The sequence below is a fragment of the Platalea leucorodia genome, assembly GCF_965183815.1.
Source record: "Platalea leucorodia genome assembly, chromosome: 22".
Lineage (NCBI taxonomy): Eukaryota > Metazoa > Chordata > Aves > Pelecaniformes > Threskiornithidae > Platalea > Platalea leucorodia.
This window is the reverse complement of record NC_138844.1, coordinates 1,606,345-1,627,646: the sequence shown is the minus strand read 5'-3', so window position 1 is coordinate 1,627,646 and position 21,302 is coordinate 1,606,345. Positions and strand designations below refer to the sequence as shown.

At 56.0% G+C, this 21,302-nt stretch overlaps 4 protein-coding genes across 4 annotated transcripts; 2 read left to right on the top strand and 2 right to left on the bottom strand.

The window, feature by feature from the left end:
* Positions 1 to 5,227: 5,227 nt before the first annotated feature.
* LOC309599931 (feather keratin 1-like) lies at positions 5,228 to 5,533 on the top strand (the record flags this gene model as incomplete). The annotated part of the gene is made up of 1 exon (XM_082331834.1): positions 5,228 to 5,533. The coding sequence occupies one exon, from the start codon at positions 5,228 to 5,230 to the stop codon at positions 5,531 to 5,533; it is 306 nt and encodes a 101-aa protein (XP_082187960.1).
* A 3,246-nt stretch (positions 5,534 to 8,779) lies between these two features.
* LOC309599783 (feather keratin Cos1-1/Cos1-3/Cos2-1) lies at positions 8,780 to 9,085 on the bottom strand (the record flags this gene model as incomplete). Its single annotated transcript, XM_082331586.1, has 1 exon — positions 8,780 to 9,085. The coding sequence occupies one exon, from the start codon at positions 9,083 to 9,085 to the stop codon at positions 8,780 to 8,782; it is 306 nt and encodes a 101-aa protein (XP_082187712.1).
* A 5,996-nt stretch (positions 9,086 to 15,081) lies between these two features.
* LOC309599813 (feather keratin 1-like) lies at positions 15,082 to 15,387 on the top strand (the record flags this gene model as incomplete). The annotated part of the gene is made up of 1 exon (XM_082331645.1): positions 15,082 to 15,387. The coding sequence occupies one exon, from the start codon at positions 15,082 to 15,084 to the stop codon at positions 15,385 to 15,387; it is 306 nt and encodes a 101-aa protein (XP_082187771.1).
* A 3,245-nt stretch (positions 15,388 to 18,632) lies between these two features.
* LOC309599964 (feather keratin Cos1-2-like) lies at positions 18,633 to 18,938 on the bottom strand (the record flags this gene model as incomplete). The annotated part of the gene is made up of 1 exon (XM_082331907.1): positions 18,633 to 18,938. The coding sequence occupies one exon, from the start codon at positions 18,936 to 18,938 to the stop codon at positions 18,633 to 18,635; it is 306 nt and encodes a 101-aa protein (XP_082188033.1).
* Between the last annotated feature and the right edge of the window lie 2,364 nt (positions 18,939 to 21,302).

Genomic DNA, 21,302 nt, shown 5'->3' with positions numbered 1-21,302 from the left:
AATGAGGACATGCTGCATCCTTCCCCCTCCCTGCCTGCCTCCTTGCTTGCTCCAGCAGTCCCTGAGCACTGCCTGGCAGCGTCCTGAAAGGCAGGTGGGCTGCGCTACTGGTTTCAAACGCCTGCGCCCAAGGAAAGCTTCTCCTTCTGGGAAGACTTTTGCTGGTTTCTTTGGCAAAGGCGTCCCCTCTCGTGGCAGTCTCTGGGGGTCCCCAAGCAGTGCAATCAGCAGGCTTGTGGAAGGAGACCATTGCCCTCCCCAAAACCCTGGTTCCTCAGCAAGCCCTGTGGAGTTGGGTTCCTCCCCTCTCACTACCAGAAGGGTGTGCTGGGGGTCGGGACAGCGCCTTGTTCCTCCCACTCTCCTCACCCCACCATGTGCTTTGTTCACACGCTTTGGACCCTGACCTGCATGATACATAATGGCCTGGCCTGGAGCTGTGTACTCGACTACAGCCCAGTGCTCAGAGCTCATTTTCCTGAGGCAGGGAGGGAACAGCCCTGGCCGGAGGGGAATTCAGCTGTGCGTGGGACACGGGCCTGCAGACAACACGCACTCCTGGCTTGGCCTCACGCCAAAAGGCTGACACATGGCCATTCCGAAATTAGAGTGTGACTCGCCATGGGGAGGGAGAGTCTGTCCCAGGAAGCTTGCCTACTGAAGGCATTGCCTTGCCCTCCTGGGCCGTGTCCCAGCTGCCTCCATGTCTGCAGGGCAGGGAAGTGCATTGCCTCCTTGATGTAGTCTGAGAGCTGGTTTTGTAGCCAGGGCCCTTGTGAGCACATCCCCTGCCTGAGCATCCTCAGGCACGTGGCACTGCAGGGTCCCGCCAGCCCTCGCTGCTCAGGGAGTTGGGGCAAGTTTCCTTGCCTCTCCAATGGTGCTGGGTTGTGCTCCTGGCTGAGGAGGCCTTTGGGGCATGGGAAAGAAGGCATGCTGAAGCACTACTGCCAGGAGAAGATGTATCGCCTGAGACCTGGGGATGATTCCCAGACAGTGGGGAGGTGTTTTTTGCAACTCTTTCTTTCCCTCCACGGAGTATTCAAGAGAGCTCCTCACCACAGCCTGGTCTCTTTGGCTAGGAAGGTGAGGTCTTTGAGACTCCTTTGGCCCAGTCCTCCAGCACATCTAAGTCGCCCTTTACAGCAGCCCTGCCTTGCAGTGCATCAGCTGGCTTGTACGGGTTGACTTGACTCAGGCAGTCCTTGATTTGAAGCCCGCCCACTGCTGGGAGGCCTCCCCCTCCTTCCTTCAACTCTTTCAGAGGGCACAGCGGCCTGGGAGCCCTTGTAGGTGAATACTGAGAGCGAGAAGGCATTGACTCCCCCCAACCTGCTCTCTGTCCACTCTTCAGGAAATCAGCTACCCACGTCAGCAGCGGGCCCACAGGTTCCTCTGTCAATCTTTGGCTGCTGCCAACTGGCTACTGCTGGAAAAGACAACAAAAATTGTTTCTCCAAATGCATTAGCAGCAAAAGGAGAGCTAAGGAGAATCTCCATCCTTTATTGGATGCGGGGGGAAGCCTAGTGACAGAGGAGAAGGAAAAGACTGAGGTACTTAATGCCTTCTTTGCCTCAGTCTTTAATAGTCAGACCAGTTGTGCTCGGGGTACCCAGCCCCCTGAGCTAGAAGATAGGGACAGGGAGCAGAATGAAGCCCCCGTAATCCCCAGGGAAATGGTTAGTGACCTGCTACACCACTTAGACACGGACAAGTCTATGGGGCCGGATGGGATCCAGCCAGACGTACTGAGGGAGCTGGCGGAGGTGCTCACCAGGCCACTTTCCATCGTCTATCAGCAGTCCTGGCTAACCAGGGAGGTCCCAGTTTAGGTTGGATATTAGGAAAAGGTTCTTCACCCAGAGGGTGGGGGAGCACTGGAGCAGTGCTGGGGAAGGCTCTGGAGCAGATCATCCTGAGTGCCTTCACGCGGCACGTACAGGACAACTGGGGATCAGGCCCAGTCAGCATGGGTTTATGAAAGGCAGGTCCTGCTTGACTGACCTGACCTCCTTCAATGATGAGGTGACCCGCTTAGCGGATGAGGGAAAGGCTGTGGATGTCTATCTGGACTTTAGTAAGGTCTTTGACACTGTTTCCTGTGGCATTGTCCTGGAGAAACTGGGTATTCATGGCTTGGATACTCTTCGTATCCAGTGAAAAACTGTCTGGATGGCCAGGCCCAAAAACTTGTGGTGAATGGAGCCAAATCCAGTTGGCGGCCAGTCACAAGTGCTGCTCCCCAGGGCTCAGTATGGGGCCAGTTCTGTTTACTGTCTTTATCAAGGATCTGGAGGAGGCGATTGAGTGCACCCTCAGTCAGTTTGCAGATGACACCAAGTTGGGCGGGCGTGTTGATCTGCTGGAGGGTAGAAAGTCTCGACAGAGGGACCTGGCCAGGCTGGATCGATGGGCCGAGGCCAGCTGTATGAGGTTCAACAAGGCAAAGTGCTGGGTCCTGCACTTGGGTCACAACAAGCCCATGCAACGCTACAGGCTTGGGGAAGAATGTCTGGAGAGCTGCCTGGCGGAAAAGGAGCTGGGGGTGTTGGTCGACAGCCGGCTGAATATGAGCCGGCAGTGTGCCCAGGTGGCCCAGAAGGCCAAGGGCATCCTGGCTTGCGTCAGAAATAGTGTGGCCAGCAGGACTGGGGACGTGATCATCCCCTTGTACTTGGCACTGGTGAGGCTGCACCTCGAGTACTGGGTTCAGTGTTGGGCCCTCACTACAGGAAGGACATTGAGGTGCTGGAGCGTGGCCAGAGAAGGGCAACGAAGCTGGTGAAGGGTGTAGAGCACAAGTCTTAGGAGGAGCAGCTGAGGGAGCTGGGGTTGTTTAGCCTGGAGAAAAGGAGGCTGAGGGGAGATGTTATCGCTCTCTACAACTGCCTGAAAGGAGGTTGCAGCGAGGTGGGGGGTCGGTCTCTTCTCCCCAGTAACAAGCTATAGGACGAGAGGAAATGGCCTCAAGTTGCGCCAGGGCAGGTTTAGGTTGGATGTTAGGAAAAAGTTCTTCACTGAAAGGGTAGTCAGGCACTGGCACAGGCTGCCCAGGGCAGTGGTTGAGTCCTCATCCCTGGAGGTATTTCAAAGATGGGTAGATATAGTGCTAAGGGACATGGTTTAGTGGTGGACTTGGCAGTGCTAGGTTAACGGTTGGACTCGATGATCTTAAAGGTCTTTTTCAACCTAAACGATTCTAGGATTCTATGATTCTGTGTTGCTCTTGATGGTTGTTGCCTGTTGCTCTTCATGCCCCTTGCAAGACTCAATGCAGGCTGAGTTGGCTTTCCTAACAGCATCCCAACATGCCTAGGAATTATTTCCAAATTCCTCCTTTGCAGCTCGTTCCTCCTTCCACCTCCAGGATGCTGCCTTTTGACATTGCTTCCCCACCTTGAGTCCCACCTTAGGCAAAGGTGATCTGCTGAGACATTGAATTTGTTTTCCTGAGTATCAGGCTGGACCCTTCTTGCTCTTGGACCATGAGGTGCCTAAGGCGCTGCCAGCTTTTCTGAGCTCCTTTGCCCTTCACAGCTGCCTCCATGGCATTCTACCTACCAGCTGCCTGACTAGGCCCAATTTGGCATGCCTGAAAGCCAGGGACAGCACTCTGCTACTGGCTTTCCTTCCTGTGTTCACATCGTGAACTCCGCTGCTTCTCAGGTGTGACAGCCAAGGCTGCCCTTGATTCCAGTGTTCCTAAGCAATTTATCCTTGTCAGTGGCAGCTGTGCATCACCTCTCTTTTGCCCATGACAGAATCACAGGATCCTTGAGGTTGGAAGGGACCTCTGGAGATCGTCTAGTCCAACCGCCCCTGCTCAAAGCACGGTCAGCCTTTGGAAGGTTCTTAGGGCCAAGTCCTGTCAAGCTCTGAATATCTACAAGGATGGAGAAGCCACAATTTATCCGGGCACCCCCAGCCGGTGCTTGACCATGCTCACACTAACAATGTGGTTTCTTCTGTTTTCCTGGAATTTCCCCTATTTCAATATGTGCCCGTTACCTCTTGTTCCTTCACTGGATAGGACTCGGAAGAGTCTGGCTCTACGTTCTTGACTCCCTCCCGTCAGCTCTTTTACCCATTGGTAAGAGTCTCACTGGCTTCCCTCCAGTCCTCAGATGCATTCCCTGACTGCTGTGACTTTCAAAGGGACTTGAGAGCGACCTTGTAGTGACACCAACCGACTCCCTCGGGTGCCTCCCAGCAGGTCGCTTGCAGTCATGGCAGTCCAATCGGTTTAAATGCTCCCAGACCCGATCCTCCACTGCTGCAGGTCTTTCCTGGTCCAGATATTCCTAGGAATGTCAGGAGAGCGATCTCTTGACGGCAAACCCTGCCAGAGCAAGACCAAGGCAAGGAAACCTTGGAGTTACCTCCACCTTTGCTGTAAGCCCTGTCCCCAGGGAAGCTGCCCCCTTCAGGGTTGGGGCTGCCTTTGACCAAGGCTTGCTTTTGCTGCTGACCTACGTGGAAGAAGACCTTCTTGTTGCCCTCCACATGCTTTGCCTGATTCAATGCCAGGTGGACCTGTCCAGCAGTTAGACATGACCCTGCCCGGGGTATCCTTGGGCCTCTCATCCCAGCACATGAAAGGAGCCTGCATGGCACACCAAGCATGTCAGCAATGAGGAAATGAAATGGCAGCACCGATGGAAACCAAACCACAACCTGTGGCATTAGGTAGGCTATTTTGCTTGGGAGGCGAGTCTGTTGGAAAATTACTGCCCGCGTGCAGTGACTGTGGGCCTGGGGCGGTGCAGGAGCAGTATAAAAGCGGGCCCTTCGCCTCACTCTCTCATCCACTCTTCTCACCTCCATCTCCTTGGGAAGAAGGTGAGTCTGAAGCCCTTTCTCTTCCTCCTCTGCGTTTTCCTTTGGGTTTTCTCAGTGTGTACCTGCCGTTTGTCCTACACTGGGTCGTGGGGCTACCTATGATGGGAGAGGGAAGGGAAGAGAAGGTGTGGCATGGAGAGAGGCTGATGCTTGGCTGAAGTGGGCGATGGGCTAGACGGGGACCTCGATGAGCTTGAATGCTCTTGGCAGGGCTGTTTTGGGCTGAGGGGAAGGTGAAGCCCGTGAGCCTCCCTAAAATGCCTCTAGCTCTTGTCTCCAGCTCATGGTTTTTCTCCCTCGCGGTGGGGTGACAGGCTGCTCCTCACCCATCGCCCCTGCCCTGCTTCCCCCTGCCCTCTCTTCCAGGTGCACCTCCAGCCCCAAGACATGTCCTGCTACAACCCGTGCCTGCCCTGCCAGCCCTGCGGCCCCACCCCGCTGGCCAACAGCTGCAATGAGCCCTGTGTCAGGCAGTGCCAGGACTCCACCGTTGTCATCCAGCCCTCCCCCGTGGTGGTGACCCTGCCCGGACCCATCCTCAGCTCCTTCCCGCAGAGCACCGCCGTGGGATCCTCCACCTCCGCTGCCGTTGGCAGCATCCTCAGCTCTCAGGGAGTGCCCATCTCCTCCGGGGGCTTTGGCCTCTCGGGCTTCGGCAGCCGCTACTGTGGCAGGAGTTGCCTCCCCTGCTAAAGCTGCTGGCGATGGCCCTGGGGAAGGCCCCCAGGGACCCACAAGATGGTACCGGACTGGGGACAGAGCATCGACTTGTTTTCTGAGGAACTGAGCAACGCCAGCACCCCTTGCAAAAGGACGGGGCCAGCCTGGGCTCTCCAAAAGCACGGCCCATGCCTGCCTTTCCCCTCTTCCGCTCTCTCCTTTCCCTCCTGTGTCCTTGTTCTGTTGCGCTCCCGTGGGCTGTGAGCCCCACAAAGCCAGCCTAGGGCAGAACTGCTGGCCCTGCTCTGTCTCTGGGGCAGGCAGATGGAGACCTGGCGGGACCTCTGCCACAGCCATGGGGCGCCGATTCATATATGCCCCTGGTGCTCCCTGCACGGGGACCTGCACCCGTCTTGACCTCATTTCCCTCTTGCCTCATTAAAGTTCTGCTGCATGCCAGCCCATGCCTTTGCCTCGTCCTTTCCCCTGCAGACACTTTGCCAAGGTGCCCAGGAAGAGAGATGTTGCTCAGGGGTGGGTCTGGGAGGAGGTCATTAGAGGTGGTTCTGCCGTGATTGTTAACACAGGCTTGCTTCGAATATGCTTAGCCATGCTCAGTGTGACCATCTGCTTTCTGAACTTCTGTGCCTCTCTGGGGCTGGACAGAGTGACCCGAGGCAGTTGAATGACCATAGCTACTGCAGAGATGATTTTAGGTCTCCCACCAAAGCCTTCTCTTCTCCGTGCTCAGCGAGCCCTGTGCCCTCAGCCTCTCCTCCCCAACCAAGTGCTCCAGCCCCCTCACCATCCAGCCCACCCTCCGCTGAACTCCCTCCATTCAGTCAAGGTCTTTCTTGCATTAGAGCCCAAAACGCGAAACAGTGTTCTAGATGGCGTCAGGTGAGTGCTGAGCAGAGGGCGATCACCACTCCCATCGCTCTGCTGTCTGCACGCCTGCTCATATAGCCCAGGATGTTGATGACAGTCCTTGGTGTGCGGGAAGAGTGCTGGGAGTCGCACCTGTTTTGATGGGGTTGCCGCAAAAGCACCTTTCGTGGCCCTGCTTGTCAGGGGCCGAAGGATTCGTGGGGAGACAGGGCTGGTTACTACCAAGGCAGCTTCTGATCAGGGCTCTGGGTGGAGAAGTATCATCTCGCGCGGCTGTGTCCTGCAGCAGTTCAGCTGCTCCCCTTTGTCGGCGGCAAGTCTCTCCGCAGCCTTTGCTGCTGGTCTGCGCACTGCTTTGGAGAGCTCTTGGACAGCCCTTTGAGACACTCAGCCCACACCCGCTGCCTCTCTTCCTGGCGCGGGTCTCTCCCTGCTCCCCTCTCTGCAGAAACATTCCCAGGAAAGCCTGGGCACAGAGAGGGAAGGAGCAGGGCAAGGAGGGCATGCGCTGCCCGTGGGCCTGTGTGGTGTGCTGCCCCTGACTAGTACTAAGCACCCCGCAGCAGCTCTCTCAATCCGTTGTCCCATTTGGATGGGGGGAGAATTGGAAGAGCAAGAAAGCGAAATACCCTCGGGCTGAGATCAGGCCAGTCTAAGAGGGGAAGGGGAAAGAAGGGAGAAAACCAAGTGGTGCAAAGGCAATCACCCACCACCTAGCAGCAGCAGACTCATGCCCATGCATTCTCCCAAGAGCTGCTCCTTCGGAAAGACTGCGCAAGATTTTATTGCTGAGCGTGATGTTATGTGGCATGCAATAGCCTTGTGGTCAATTCAGGTCAGCTGTCCTGGTGGTGTCCCCTCCCCGGTGCTTGCCCACCCCTAGCCTCTGCTGTGGGGGGTGCAGAGTGAGAAAGAGAGACGGCCTTGATGGTGAGCAAGCACTGTGCAGAACTAGCTAAAGCTTTGGTGTGTTGTCTGCACTGTTTCTGCACACATTTGAAGCACAGCACTTTGGCTGCATCCCAAGAGTTACAGTCAACGTCTCCAGGTCCAAGTGGAAACCAGTGACGACTGGTGTCCTTCGGGGGTCCGTCCTGGGACCAAGACTGTTTCCTGCCTTCACCAACGACATGGATAGTGCGACTGAGTGCACCCTCATCAAGTTTGTGCATGACACCAGGGTGAGGGGTGCAACTGGTACGCTTGAGGGAAGGGATGCTGTCCAGAGGGATCTTGACAGGCTTGAGGAATGGTCCGATGTGAAATTCAGGAACTTGGACAAGGCCAAGTGCAAGGTCCTGCACCTGCGTTGGGGCAATCCTCCATATCAATACAGACTGGAGGATAAACGGCTGAGAGCAGCCCTGCAAAGAAGGACTTGGAGACACTGGTGGTTGAAAAATTGTGCATGAGCATGCCAGTTGAGGTCCAGAGAAGGCCTACAAAAATGATCTGGGGGATGTAAGAGCTGTCCTATGAAGAAAGGCTGAGGGAGGTGGGGTTGTTGAGCCTGGAGAAGAGAAGGCTCTGGGGAGACCTTATTGCAGCCTTTCAATATATAAAGGGGACTTATAAGGAAGTTGGAGAGAGACATTTTATCAAGGCCTGTAGGGACAGGAGAAGGTTTTAAACTGAAATCGGGTAGATGCAGCTTGGACGTAAGGAAGAAATGGATTACGATGAGGGTGGTGAGACACTGGAAAAGGTTGCCCCGAGAATGATGGGCTGCCCCATCACTGGCAGTGTTGAAAGTGAGGTTCAACGGAACTTTGAGGGACGTGAGGTAGTGCCAGATATCCCTGCCCATGGCAGGGGGCTTGGACTAGATGATCTTTCAAGGTCTCTTCCAAGCACAACCATTCTCTGATTGTATTCTACTATGGTCGGCTGTCAAGGCAGCCCACTGCACTGTGTTCCTCTGTTCCTTTGAGAATGCTATGGTGAGGATGGGTTGTCCTGGCCTCTCCTGGGAAGCTAGTGCCTATGTCTTGTCAATACCACATTCCCTGCTGACTACTCGCATCACAGTGTTGAGCTTTCCAAGGAAAAAGAAGAGGTGTGCACAACAAAGTGGATGGTAGTGACTGAACGATGTCGGGTAATTCCACCGCGATGCAGAAAGGCAGACAATTTTAGAAACTAGAGGATCACCCGGTGCGCAACTAAACATGCTGACTGCAAGCCTGGGTTGACAATCAGTGCAAAATCATCCCCAACACGCCCCTCCCAGAACCAGCCCTGAGGAACATGTCTCTGCGTGGGCATCATGGGAGAGCATCTTTAGGGGAAAGGATGAGAGAGAAGCGCAGGCTGGGATGCAGCAGCAGTTTAATGAGTGAAAAGGGGGAAACGAGGTCGATCCGAGTGGAGGCCTCAGTGCAGGCAGCAGCTTTAGCAGGGGAGGCACCGGCTGCCACAGTAGCGGCTGCCGAAGCCCGAGAGGCCAAAGCCCCCGGAGGAGATGGGCACTCCCTGAGAGCTGAGGATGCTGCCAACGGCAGCGGAGGTGGAGGATCCCACGGCGGTGCTCTGCGGGAAGGAGCTGAGGATGGGTCCGGGCAGGGTCACCACCACGGGGGAGGGCTGGATGACGACGGTGGAGTTCTGGCACTGCCTGACACAGGGCTCATTGCAGCTGTTGGCCAGCGGGGTGGGGCCGCAGGGCTGGCAGGGCAGGCACGGGTTGTAGCAGGACATGTCTTGGGGCTGGAGGTGCGCCTGGGAGAGAGAGGGCAGGGGGAATGAGAGGAGGAGGGGTGGCTGAAGAGCAGCCTATCCCCCCAGCACAAGGCCGCCCCTTTCCGTCAGCGCAAAAGAGCTTCACCAAAAGTGACTAAGCCCAGGGAGGTCTTCACCTAGCGCATAGCTCAGGAGATACCTCAGCCAAGCATCAGCCTCTCTGCATGTCCCACCTTCTGCTCCCTTCCCTCTCCCATGGCAAGCAGCCTCAGGACCCAGCAGAAGGAGGAGCAGGCTGAGGAGGAGGAAGAAGAGAAAGGGCTCCAAACTCACCTTCTTCCCAGGGAGGTGGAGGCAAGAAGAGTGGATGAGAGAGTGAGGAGAAGGGCCCGCTTTTATACTGCTCCTGCACCGCCCGAGGCCCACAGTCACTGCACGCGGGCAGTAATTTTCCAACAGACTCACCTCCCAAGCAAAATATGCTACCTAATGGCACAGGTTGTGTTTTGGTTTCCATCAACACCGTCATTTCATTTCCTCATTTCTGCCATGACCAGTAGGCCAGGGACGCTCTTTTGAAGTATTGGGATGAGAGGCCCAAGGATTTCCTGAGCAGCATCATGGGTGTACAGGCAGAAGATGTGCCCGCAAGTGCTGGAGGTGTCTGTGCAGATGGAAGACATGGGTCTGGAGAAATCTGGTGAGGTTGTTTTCCAACGCCTGTGCAGGAAGGTGGGCATGTCTTCCCACCAATGCAGTGCTCTCCTGGGTGCCCAGAGGCTTCTGCGAATGAGGACATGCTGCATCCTTCCCCCTCCCTGCCTGCCTCCTTGCTTGCTCCAGCAGTCCCTGAGCACTGCCTGGCAGCGTCCTGAAAGGCAGGTGGGCTGCGCTACTGGTTTCAAACGCCTGCGCCCAAGGAAAGCTTCTCCTTCTGGGAAGACTTTTGCTGGTTTCTTTGGCAAAGGCGTCCCCTCTCGTGGCAGTCTCTGGGGGTCCCCAAGCAGTGCAATCAGCAGGCTTGTGGAAGGAGACCATTGCCCTCCCCAAAACCCTGGTTCCTCAGCAAGCCCTGTGGAGTTGGGTTCCTCCCCTCTCACTACCAGAAGGGTGTGCTGGGGGTCGGGACAGCGCCTTGTTCCTCCCACTCTCCTCACCCCACCATGTGTTTTGTTCACACGCTTTGGACCCTGACCTGCATGATACATAATGGCCTGGCCTGGAGCTGTGTACTCGACTACAGCCCAGTGCTCAGAGCTCATTTTCCTGAGGCAGGGAGGGAACAGCCCTGGCCGGAGGGGAATTCAGCTGTGCGTGGGACACGGGCCTGCAGACAACACGCACTCCTGGCTTGGCCTCACGCCAAAAGGCTGACACATGGCCATTCCGAAATTAGAGTGTGACTCGCCATGGGGAGGGAGAGTCTGTCCCAGGAAGCTTGCCTACTGAAGGCATTGCCTTGCCCTCCTGGGCCGTGTCCCAGCTGCCTCCATGTCTGCAGGGCAGGGAAGTGCATTGCCTCCTTGATGTAGTCTGAGAGCTGGTTTTGTAGCCAGGGCCCTTGTGAGCACATCCCCTGCCTGAGCATCCTCAGGCACGTGGCACTGCAGGGTCCCGCCAGCCCTCGCTGCTCAGGGAGTTGGGGCAAGTTTCCTTGCCTCTCCAATGGTGCTGGGTTGTGCTCCTGGCTGAGGAGGCCTTTGGGGCATGGGAAAGAAGGCATGCTGAAGCACTAGTGCCAGGAGAAGATGTATCGCCTGAGACCTGGGGATGATTCCCAGACAGTGGGGAGGTGTTTTTTGCAACTCTTTCTTTCCCTCCACGGAGTATTCAAGAGAGCTCCTCACCACAGCCTGGTCTCTTTGGCTAGGAAGGTGAGGTCTTTGAGACTCCTTTGGCCCAGTCCTCCAGCACATCTAAGTCGCCCTTTACAGCAGCCCTGCCTTGCAGTGCATCAGCTGGCTTGTACGGGTTGACTTGACTCAGGCAGTCCTTGATTTGAAGCCCGCCCACTGCTGGGAGGCCTCCCCCTCCTTCCTTCAACTCTTTCAGAGGGCACAGCGGCCTGGGAGCCCTTGTAGGTGAATACTGAGAGCGAGAAGGCATTGACTCCCCCCAACCTGCTCTCTGTCCACTCTTCAGGAAATCAGCTACCCACGTCAGCAGCGGGCCCACAGGTTCCTCTGTCAATCTTTGGCTGCTGCCAACTGGCTACTGCTGGAAAAGACAACAAAAATTGTTTCTCCAAATGCATTAGCAGCAAAAGGAGAGCTAAGGAGAATCTCCATCCTTTATTGGATGCGGGGGGAAGCCTAGTGACAGAGGAGAAGGAAAAGACTGAGGTACTTAATGCCTTCTTTGCCTCAGTCTTTAATAGTCAGACCAGTTGTGCTCGGGGTACCCAGCCCCCTGAGCTAGAAGATAGGGACAGGGAGCAGAATGAAGCCCCCGTAATCCCCAGGGAAATGGTTAGTGACCTGCTACACCACTTAGACACGGACAAGTCTATGGGGCCGGATGGGATCCAGCCAGACGTACTGAGGGAGCTGGCGGAGGTGCTCACCAGGCCACTTTCCATCGTCTATCAGCAGTCCTGGCTAACCAGGGAGGTCCCAGTTTAGGTTGGATATTAGGAAAAGGTTCTTCACCCAGAGGGTGGGGGAGCACTGGAGCAGTGCTGGGGAAGGCTCTGGAGCAGATCATCCTGAGTGCCTTCACGCGGCACGTACAGGACAACTGGGGATCAGGCCCAGTCAGCATGGGTTTATGAAAGGCAGGTCCTGCTTGACTGACCTGACCTCCTTCAATGATGAGGTGACCCGCTTAGTGGATGAGGGAAAGGCTGTGGATGTCTATCTGGACTTTAGTAAGGTCTTTGACACTGTTTCCTGTGGCATTGTCCTGGAGAAACTGGGTATTCATGGCTTGGATACTCTTCGTATCCAGTGAAAAACTGTCTGGATGGCCAGGCCCAAAAACTTGTGGTGAATGGAGCCAAATCCAGTTGGCGGCCAGTCACAAGTGCTGCTCCCCAGGGCTCAGTATGGGGCCAGTTCTGTTTACTGTCTTTATCAAGGATCTGGAGGAGGCGATTGAGTGCACCCTCAGTCAGTTTGCAGATGACACCAAGTTGGGCGGGCGTGTTGATCTGCTGGAGGGTAGAAAGTCTCGACAGAGGGACCTGGCCAGGCTGGATCGATGGGCCGAGGCCAGCTGTATGAGGTTCAACAAGGCAAAGTGCTGGGTCCTGCACTTGGGTCACAACAAGCCCATGCAACGCTACAGGCTTGGGGAAGAATGTCTGGAGAGCTGCCTGGCGGAAAAGGAGCTGGGGGTGTTGGTCGACAGCCGGCTGAATATGAGCCGGCAGTGTGCCCAGGTGGCCCAGAAGGCCAAGGGCATCCTGGCTTGCGTCAGAAATAGTGTGGCCAGCAGGACTGGGGACGTGATCATCCCCTTGTACTTGGCACTGGTGAGGCTGCACCTCGAGTACTGGGTTCAGTGTTGGGCCCTCACTACAGGAAGGACATTGAGGTGCTGGAGCGTGGCCAGAGAAGGGCAACGAAGCTGGTGAAGGGTGTAGAGCACAAGTCTTAGGAGGAGCAGCTGAGGGAGCTGGGGTTGTTTAGCCTGGAGAAAAGGAGGCTGAGGGGAGATGTTATCGCTCTCTACAACTGCCTGAAAGGAGGTTGCAGCGAGGTGGGGGGTCGGTCTCTTCTCCCCAGTAACAAGCTATAGGACGAGAGGAAATGGCCTCAAGTTGCGCCAGGGCAGGTTTAGGTTGGATGTTAGGAAAAAGTTCTTCACTGAAAGGGTAGTCAGGCACTGGCACAGGCTGCCCAGGGCAGTGTTGAGTCCTCATCCCTGGAGGTATTTCAAAGATGGGTAGATATAGTGCTAAGGGACATGGTTTAGTGGTGGACTTGGCAGTGCTAGGTTAACGGTTGGACTCGATGATCTTAAAGGTCTTTTTCAACCTAAACGATTCTAGGATTCTATGATTCTGTGTTGCTCTTGATGGTTGTTGCCTGTTGCTCTTCATGCCCCTTGCAAGACTCAATGCAGGCTGAGTTGGCTTTCCTAACAGCATCCCAACATGCCTAGGAATTATTTCCAAATTCCTCCTTTGCAGCTCGTTCCTCCTTCCACCTCCAGGATGCTGCCTTTTGACATTGCTTCCCCACCTTGAGTCCCACCTTAGGCAAAGGTGATCTGCTGAGACATTGAATTTGTTTTCCTGAGTATCGGGCTGGACCCTTCTTGCTCTTGGACCATGAGGTGCCTAAGGCGCTGCCAGCTTTTCTGAGCTCCTTTGCCCTTCACAGCTGCCTCCATGGCATTCTACCTACCAGCTGCCTGACTAGGCCCAATTTGGCATGCCTGAAAGCCAGGGACAGCACTCTGCTACTGGCTTTCCTTCCTGTGTTCACATCGTGAACTCCGCTGCTTCTCAGGTGTGACAGCCAAGGCTGCCCTTGATTCCAGTGTTCCTAAGCAATTTATCCTTGTCAGTGGCAGCTGTGCATCACCTCTCTTTTGCCCATGACAGAATCACAGGATCCTTGAGGTTGGAAGGGACCTCTGGAGATCGTCTAGTCCAACCGCCCCTGCTCAAAGCACGGTCAGCCTTTGGAAGGTTCTTAGGGCCAAGTCCTGTCAAGCTCTGAATATCTACAAGGATGGAGAAGCCACAATTTATCCGGGCACCCCCAGCCGGTGCTTGACCATGCTCACACTAACAATGTGGTTTCTTCTGTTTTCCTGGAATTTCCCCTATTTCAATATGTGCCCGTTACCTCTTGTTCCTTCACTGGATAGGACTCGGAAGAGTCTGGCTCTACGTTCTTGACTCCCTCCCGTCAGCTCTTTTACCCATTGGTAAGAGTCTCACTGGCTTCCCTCCAGTCCTCAGATGCATTCCCTGACTGCTGTGACTTTCAAAGGGACTTGAGAGCGACCTTGTAGTGACACCAACCGACTCCCTCGGGTGCCTCCCAGCAGGTCGCTTGCAGTCATGGCAGTCCAATCGGTTTAAATGCTCCCAGACTCGATCCTCCACTGCTGCAGGTCTTTCCTGTTCCAGATATTCCTAGGAATGTCAGGAGAGCGATCTCTTGACGGCAAACCCTGCCAGAGCAAGACCAAGGCAAGGAAACCTTGGAGTTACCTCCACCTTTGCTGTAAGCCCTGTCCCCAGGGAAGCTGCCCCCTTCAGGGTTGGGGCTGCCTTTGACCAAGGCTTGCTTTTGCTGCTGACCTACGTGGAAGAAGACCTTCTTGTTGCCCTCCACATGCTTTGCCTGATTCAATGCCAGGTGGACCTGTCCAGCAGTTAGACATGACCCTGCCCGGGGTATCCTTGGGCCTCTCATCCCAGCACATGAAAGGAGCCTGCATGGCACACCAAGCATGTCAGCAATGAGGAAATGAAATGGCAGCACCGATGGAAACCAAACCACAACCTGTGGCATTAGGTAGGCTATTTTGCTTGGGAGGCGAGTCTGTTGGAAAATTACTGCCCGCGTGCAGTGACTGTGGGCCTGGGGCGGTGCAGGAGCAGTATAAAAGCGGGCCCTTCGCCTCACTCTCTCATCCACTCTTCTCACCTCCATCTCCTTGGGAAGAAGGTGAGACTGAAGCCCTTTCTCTTCCTCCTCTGCGTTTTCCTTTGGGTTTTCTCAGTGTGTACCTGCCGTTTGTCCTACACTGGGTCGTGGGGCTACCTATGATGGGAGAGGGAAGGGAAGAGAAGGTGTGGCATGGAGAGAGGCTGATGCTTGGCTGAAGTGGGCGATGGGCTAGACGGGGACCTCGATGAGCTTGAATGCTCTTGGCAGGGCTGTTTTGGGCTGAGGGGAAGGTGAAGCCCGTGAGCCTCCCTAAAATGCCTCTAGCTCTTGTCTCCAGCTCATGGTTTTTCTCCCTCGCGGTGGGGTGACAGGCTGCTCCTCACCCATCGCCCCTGCCCTGCTTCCCCCTGCCCTCTCTTCCAGGTGCACCTCCAGCCCCAAGACATGTCCTGCTACAACCCGTGCCTGCCCTGCCAGCCCTGCGGCCCCACCCCGCTGGCCAACAGCTGCAATGAGCCCTGTGTCAGGCAGTGCCAGGACTCCACCGTTGTCATCCAGCCCTCCCCCGTGGTGGTGACCCTGCCCGGACCCATCCTCAGCTCCTTCCCGCAGAGCACCGCCGTGGGATCCTCCACCTCCGCTGCCGTTGGCAGCATCCTCAGCTCTCAGGGAGTGCCCATCTCCTCCGGGGGCTTTGGCCTCTCGGGCTTCGGCAGCCGCTACTGTGGCAGGAGTTGCCTCCCCTGCTAAAGCTGCTGGCGATGGCCCTGGGGAAGGCCCCCAGGGACCCACAAGATGGTACCGGACTGGGGACAGAGCATCGACTTGTTTCCTGAGGAACTGAGCAACGCCAGCACCCCTTGCAAAAGGACGGGGCCAGCCTGGGCTCTCCGAAAGCATGGCCCATGCCTCCCTTTCCCTCTTCCGCTCTCTCCTTTCCCTCCTGTGTCCTTGTTCTGTTGCACTCCCGTGGGCTGTGAGCCCCACAAAGCCAGCCTAGGGCAGAACTGCTGGCCCTGTTCTGTCTCTGGGGCAGGCAGATGGAGACCTGGCGGGATCTCTGCCACAGCCATGGGGCGCCGATTCATATATGCCCCTGGTGCTCCCTGCACGGGGACCTGCACCCGTCTTGACCTCATTTCCCTCTTGCCTCATTAAAGTTCTGCTGCATGCCAGCCCATGCCTTTGCCTCGTCCTTTCCCCTGCAGACACTTTGCCAAGGTGCCCAGGAAGAGAGATGTTGCTCAGGGGTGGGTCTGGGAGGAGGTCATTAGAGGTGGTTCTGCCGTGATTGTTAACACAGGCTTGCTTCGAATATGCTTAGCCATGCTCAGTGTGACCATCTGCTTTCTGAACTTCTGTGCCTCTCTGGGGCTGGACAGAGTGACCCGAGGCAGTTGAATGACCATAGCTACTGCAGAGATGATTTTAGGTCTCCCACCAAAGCCTTCTCTTCTCCGTGCTCAGCGAGCCCTGTGCCCTCAGCCTCTCCTCCCCAACCAAGTGCTCCAGCCCCCTCACCATCCAGCCCACCCTCCGCTGAACTCCCTCCATTCAGTCAAGGTCTTTCTTGCATTAGAGCCCAAAACGCGAAACAGTGTTCTAGATGGCGTCAGGTGAGTGCTGAGCAGAGGGCGATCACCACTCCCATCGCTCTGCTGTCTGCACGCCTGCTCATATAGCCCAGGATGTTGATGACAGTCCTTGGTGTGCGGGAAGAGTGCTGGGAGTCGCACCTGTTTTGATGGGGTTGCCGCAAAAGCACCTTTCGTGGCCCTGCTTGTCAGGGGCCGAAGGATTCGTGGGGAGACAGGGCTGGTTACTACCAAGGCAGCTTCTGATCAGGGCTCTGGGTGGAGAAGTATCATCTCGCGCGGCTGTGTCCTGCAGCAGTTCAGCTGCTCCCCTTTGTCGGCGGCAAGTCTCTCCGCAGCCTTTGCTGCTGGTCTGCGCACTGCTTTGGAGAGCTCTTGGACAGCCCTTTGAGACACTCAGCCCACACCCGCTGCCTCTCTTCCTGGCGCGGGTCTCTCCCTGCTCCCCTCTCTGCAGAAACATTCCCAGGAAAGCCTGGGCACAGAGCGGGAAGGAGCAGGGCAAGGAGGGCATGCGCTGCCCGTGGGCCTGTGTGGTGTGCTGCCCCTGACTAGTACTAAGCACCCCGCAGCAGCTCTCTCAATCCGTTGTCCCATTTGGATGGGGGGAGAATTGGAAGAGCAAGAAAGCGAAATACCCTCGGGCTGAGATCAGGCCAGTCTAAGAGGGGAAGGGGAAAGAAGGGAGAAAACCAAGTGGTGCAAAGGCAATCACCCACCACCTAGCAGCAGCAGACTCAGGCCCATGCATTCTCCCAAGAGCTGCTCCTTTGGAAAGACTGCGCAAGATTTTATTGCTGAGCGTGATGTTATGTGGCATGCAATAGCCTTGTGGTCAATTCAGGTCAGCCGTCCTGGTGGTGTCCCCTCCCCGGTGCTTGCCCACCCCTAGCCTCTGCTGTGGGGGGTGCAGAGTGAGAAAGAGAGACGGCCTTGATGGTGAGCAAGCACTGTGCAGAACTAGCTAAAGCTTTGGTGTGTTGTCTGCACTGTTTCTGCACACATTTGAAGCACAGCACTTTGGCTGCATCCCAAGAGTTACAGTCAACGTCTCCAGGTCCAAGTGGAAACCAGTGACGACTGGTGTCCTTCGGGGGTCCGTCCTGGGACCAAGACTGTTTCCTGCCTTCACCAATGACATGGATAGTGCGACTGAGTGCGCCCTCATCAAGTTTGTGCATGACACCAGGGTGAGGGGTGCAACTGGTACGCTTGAGGGAAGGGATGCTGTCCAGAGGGATCTTGACAGGCTTGAGGAATGGTCCGATGTGAAATTCAGGAACTTGGACAAGGCCAAGTGCAAGGTCCTGCACCTGCGTTGGGGCAATCCTCCATATCAATACAGACTGGAGGATAAACGGCTGAGAGCAGCCCTGCAAAGAAGGACTTGGAGACACTGGTGGTTGAAAAATTGTGCATGAGCATGCCAGTTGAGGTCCAGAGAAGGCCTACAAAAATGATCTGGGGGATGTAAGAGCTGTCCTATGAAGAAAGGCTGAGGGAGGTGGGGTTGTTGAGCCTGGAGAAGAGAAGGCTCTGGGGAGACCTTATTGCAGCCTTTCAATATATAAAGGGGACTTATAAGGAAGTTGGAGAGAGACATTTTATCAAGGCCTGTAGGGACAGGAGAAGGTTTTAAACTGAAATCGGGTAGATGCAGCTTGGACGTAAGGAAGAAATGGATTACGATGAGGGTGGTGAGACACTGGAAAAGGTTGCCCCGAGAATGATGGGCTGCCCCATCACTGGCAGTGTTGAAAGTGAGGTTCAACGGAACTTTGAGGGACGTGAGGTAGTGCCAGATATCCCTGCCCATGGCAGGGGGCTTGGACTAGATGATCTTTCAAGGTCTCTTCCAAGCACAACCATTCTCTGATTGTATTCTACTATGGTCGGCTGTCAAGGCAGCCCACTGCACTGTGTTCCTCTGTTCCTTTGAGAATGCTATGGTGAGGATGGGTTGTCCTGGCCTCTCCTGGGAAGCTAGTGCCTATGTCTTGTCAATACCACATTCCCTGCTGACTACTCGCATCACAGTGTTGAGCTTTCCAAGGAAAAAGAAGAGGTGTGCACAACAAAGTGGATGGTAGTGACTGAACGATGTCGGGTAATTCCACCGCGATGCAGAAAGGCAGACAATTTTAGAAACCAGAGGATCACCCGGTGCGCAACTAAACATGCTGACTGCAAGCCTGGGTTGACAATCAGTGCAAAATCATCCCCAACACGCCCCTCCCAGAACCAGCCCTGAGGAACATGTCTCTGCGTGGGCATCATGGGAGAGCATCTTTAGGGGAAAGGATGAGAGAGAAGCGCAGGCTGGGATGCAGCAGCAGTTTAATGAGTGAAAAGGGGGAAACGAGGTCGATCCGAGTGGAGGCCTCAGTGCAGGCAGCAGCTTTAGCAGGGGAGGCACCGGCTGCCACAGTAGCGGCTGCCGAAGCCCGAGAGGCCAAAGCCCCCGGAGGAGATGGGCACTCCCTGAGAGCTGAGGATGCTGCCAACGGCAGCGGAGGTGGAGGATCCCACGGCGGTGCTCTGCGGGAAGGAGCTGAGGATGGGTCCGGGCAGGGTCACCACCACGGGGGAGGGCTGGATGACGACGGTGGAGTCCTGGCACTGCCTGACACAGGGCTCATTGCAGCTGTTGGCCAGCGGGGTGGGGCCGCAGGGCTGGCAGGGCAGGCACGGGTTGTAGCAGGACATGTCTTGGGGCTGGAGGTGCGCCTGGGAGAGAGAGGGCAGGGGGAATGAGAGGAGGAGGGGTGGTTGAAGAGCAGCCTATCCCCCCAGCACAAGGCCGCCCCTTTCCGTCAGCCCAAAAGAGCTTCACCAAAAGTGACTAAGCCCAGGGAGGTCTTCACCTAGCGCATAGCTCAGGAGATACCTCAGCCAAGCATCAGCCTCTCTGCATGTCCCACCTTCTGCTCCCTTCCCTCTCCCATGGCAAGCAGCCTCAGGACCCAGCAGAAGGAGGAGCAGGCTGAGGAGGAGGAAGAAGAGAAAGGGCTCCAAACTCACCTTCTTCCCAGGGAGGTGGAGGCAAGAAGAGTGGATGAGAGAGTGAGGCGAAGGGCCCGCTTTTATACTGCTCCTGCACCGCCCCAGGCCCACAGTCACTGCACGCGGGCACTAATTTTCCAACAGACTCACCTCCCAAGCAAAATATGCTACCTAATGGCACAGGTTGTGTTTTGGTTTCCATCAACACCGTCATTTCATTTCCTCATTTCTGCCATGACCAGTAGGCCAGGGACGCTCTTTTGAAGTATTGGGATGAGAGGCCCAAGGATTTCCTGAGCAGCATCATGGGTGTACAGGCAGAAGATGTGCCCGCAAGTGCTGGAGGTGTCTGTGCAGATGGAAGACATGGGTCTGGAGAAATCTGGTGAGGTTGTTTTCCAACGCCTGTGCAGGAAGGTGGGCATGTCTTCCCACCAATGCAGTGCTCTCCTGGGTGCCCAGAGGCTTCTGCGAATGAGGACATGCTGCATCCTTCCCCCTCCCTGCCTGCCTCCTTGCTTGCTCCAGCAGTCCCTGAGCACTGCCTGGCAGCGTCCTGAAAGGCAGGTGGGCTGCGCTACTGGTTTCAAACGCCTGCGCCCAAGGAAAGCTTCTCCTTCTGGGAAGACTTTTGCTGGTTTCTTTGGCAAAGGCGTCCCCTCTCGTGGCAGTCTCTGGGGGTCCCCAAGCAGTGCAATCAGCAGGCTTGTGGAAGGAGACCATTGCCCTCCCCAAAACCCTGGTTCCTCAGCAAGCCCTGTGGAGTTGGGTTCCTCCCCTCTCACTACCAGAAGGGTGTGCTGGGGGTCGGGACAGCGCCTTGTTCCTCCCACTCTCCTCACCCCACCATGTGTTTTGTTCACACGCTTTGGACCCTGACCTGCATGATACATAATGGCCTGGCCTGGAGCTGTGTACTCGACTACAGCCCAGTGCTCAGAGCTCATTTTCCTGAGGCAGGGAGGGAACAGCCCTGGCCGGAGGGGAATTCAGCTGTGCGTGGGACACGGGCCTGCAGACAACACGCACTCCTGGCTTGGCCTCACGCCAAAAGGCTGACACATGGCCATTCCGAAATTAGAGTGTGACTCGCCATGGGGAGGGAGAGTCTGTCCCAGGAAGCTTGCCTACTGAAGGCATTGCCTTGCCCTCCTGGGCCGTGTCCCAGCTGCCTCCATGTCTGCAGGGCAGGGAAGTGCATTGCCTCCTTGATGTAGTCTGAGAGCTGGTTTTGTAGCCAGGGCCCTTGTGAGCACATCCCCTGCCTGAGCATCCTCAGGCACGTGGCACTGCAGGGTCCCGCCAGCCCTCGCTGCTCAGGGAGTTGGGGCAAGTTTCCTTGCCTCTCCAATGGTGCTGGGTTGTGCTCCTGGCTGAGGAGGCCTTTGGGGCATGGGAAAGAAGGCATGCTGAAGCACTACTGCCAGGAGAAGATGTATCGCCTGAGACCTGGGGATGATTCCCAGACAGTGGGGAGGTGTTTTTTGCAACTCTTTCTTTCCCTCCACGGAGTATTCAAGAGAGCTCCTCACCACAGCCTGGTCTCTTTGGCTAGGAAGGTGAGGTCTTTGAGACTCCTTTGGCCCAGTCCTCCAGCACATCTAAGTCGCCCTTTACAGCAGCCCTGCCTTGCAGTGCATCAGCTGGCTTGTACGGGTTGACTTGACTCAGGCAGTCCTTGATTTGAAGCCCGCCCACTGCTGGGAGGCCTCCCCCTCCTTCCTTCAACTCTTTCAGAGGGCACAGCGGCCTGGGAGCCCTTGTAGGTGAATACTGAGAGCGAGAAGGCATTGACTCCCCCCAACCTGCTCTCTGTCCACTCTTCAGGAAATCAGCTACCCACGTCAGCAGCGGGCCCACAGGTTCCTCTGTCAATCTTTGGCTGCTGCCAACTGGCTACTGCTGGAAAAGACAACAAAAATTGTTTCTCCAAATGCATTAGCAGCAAAAGGAGAGCTAAGGAGAATCTCCATCCTTTATTGGATGCGGGGGGAAGCCTAGTGACAGAGGAGAAGGAAAAGACTGAGGTACTTAATGCCTTCTTTGCCTCAGTCTTTAATAGTCGGA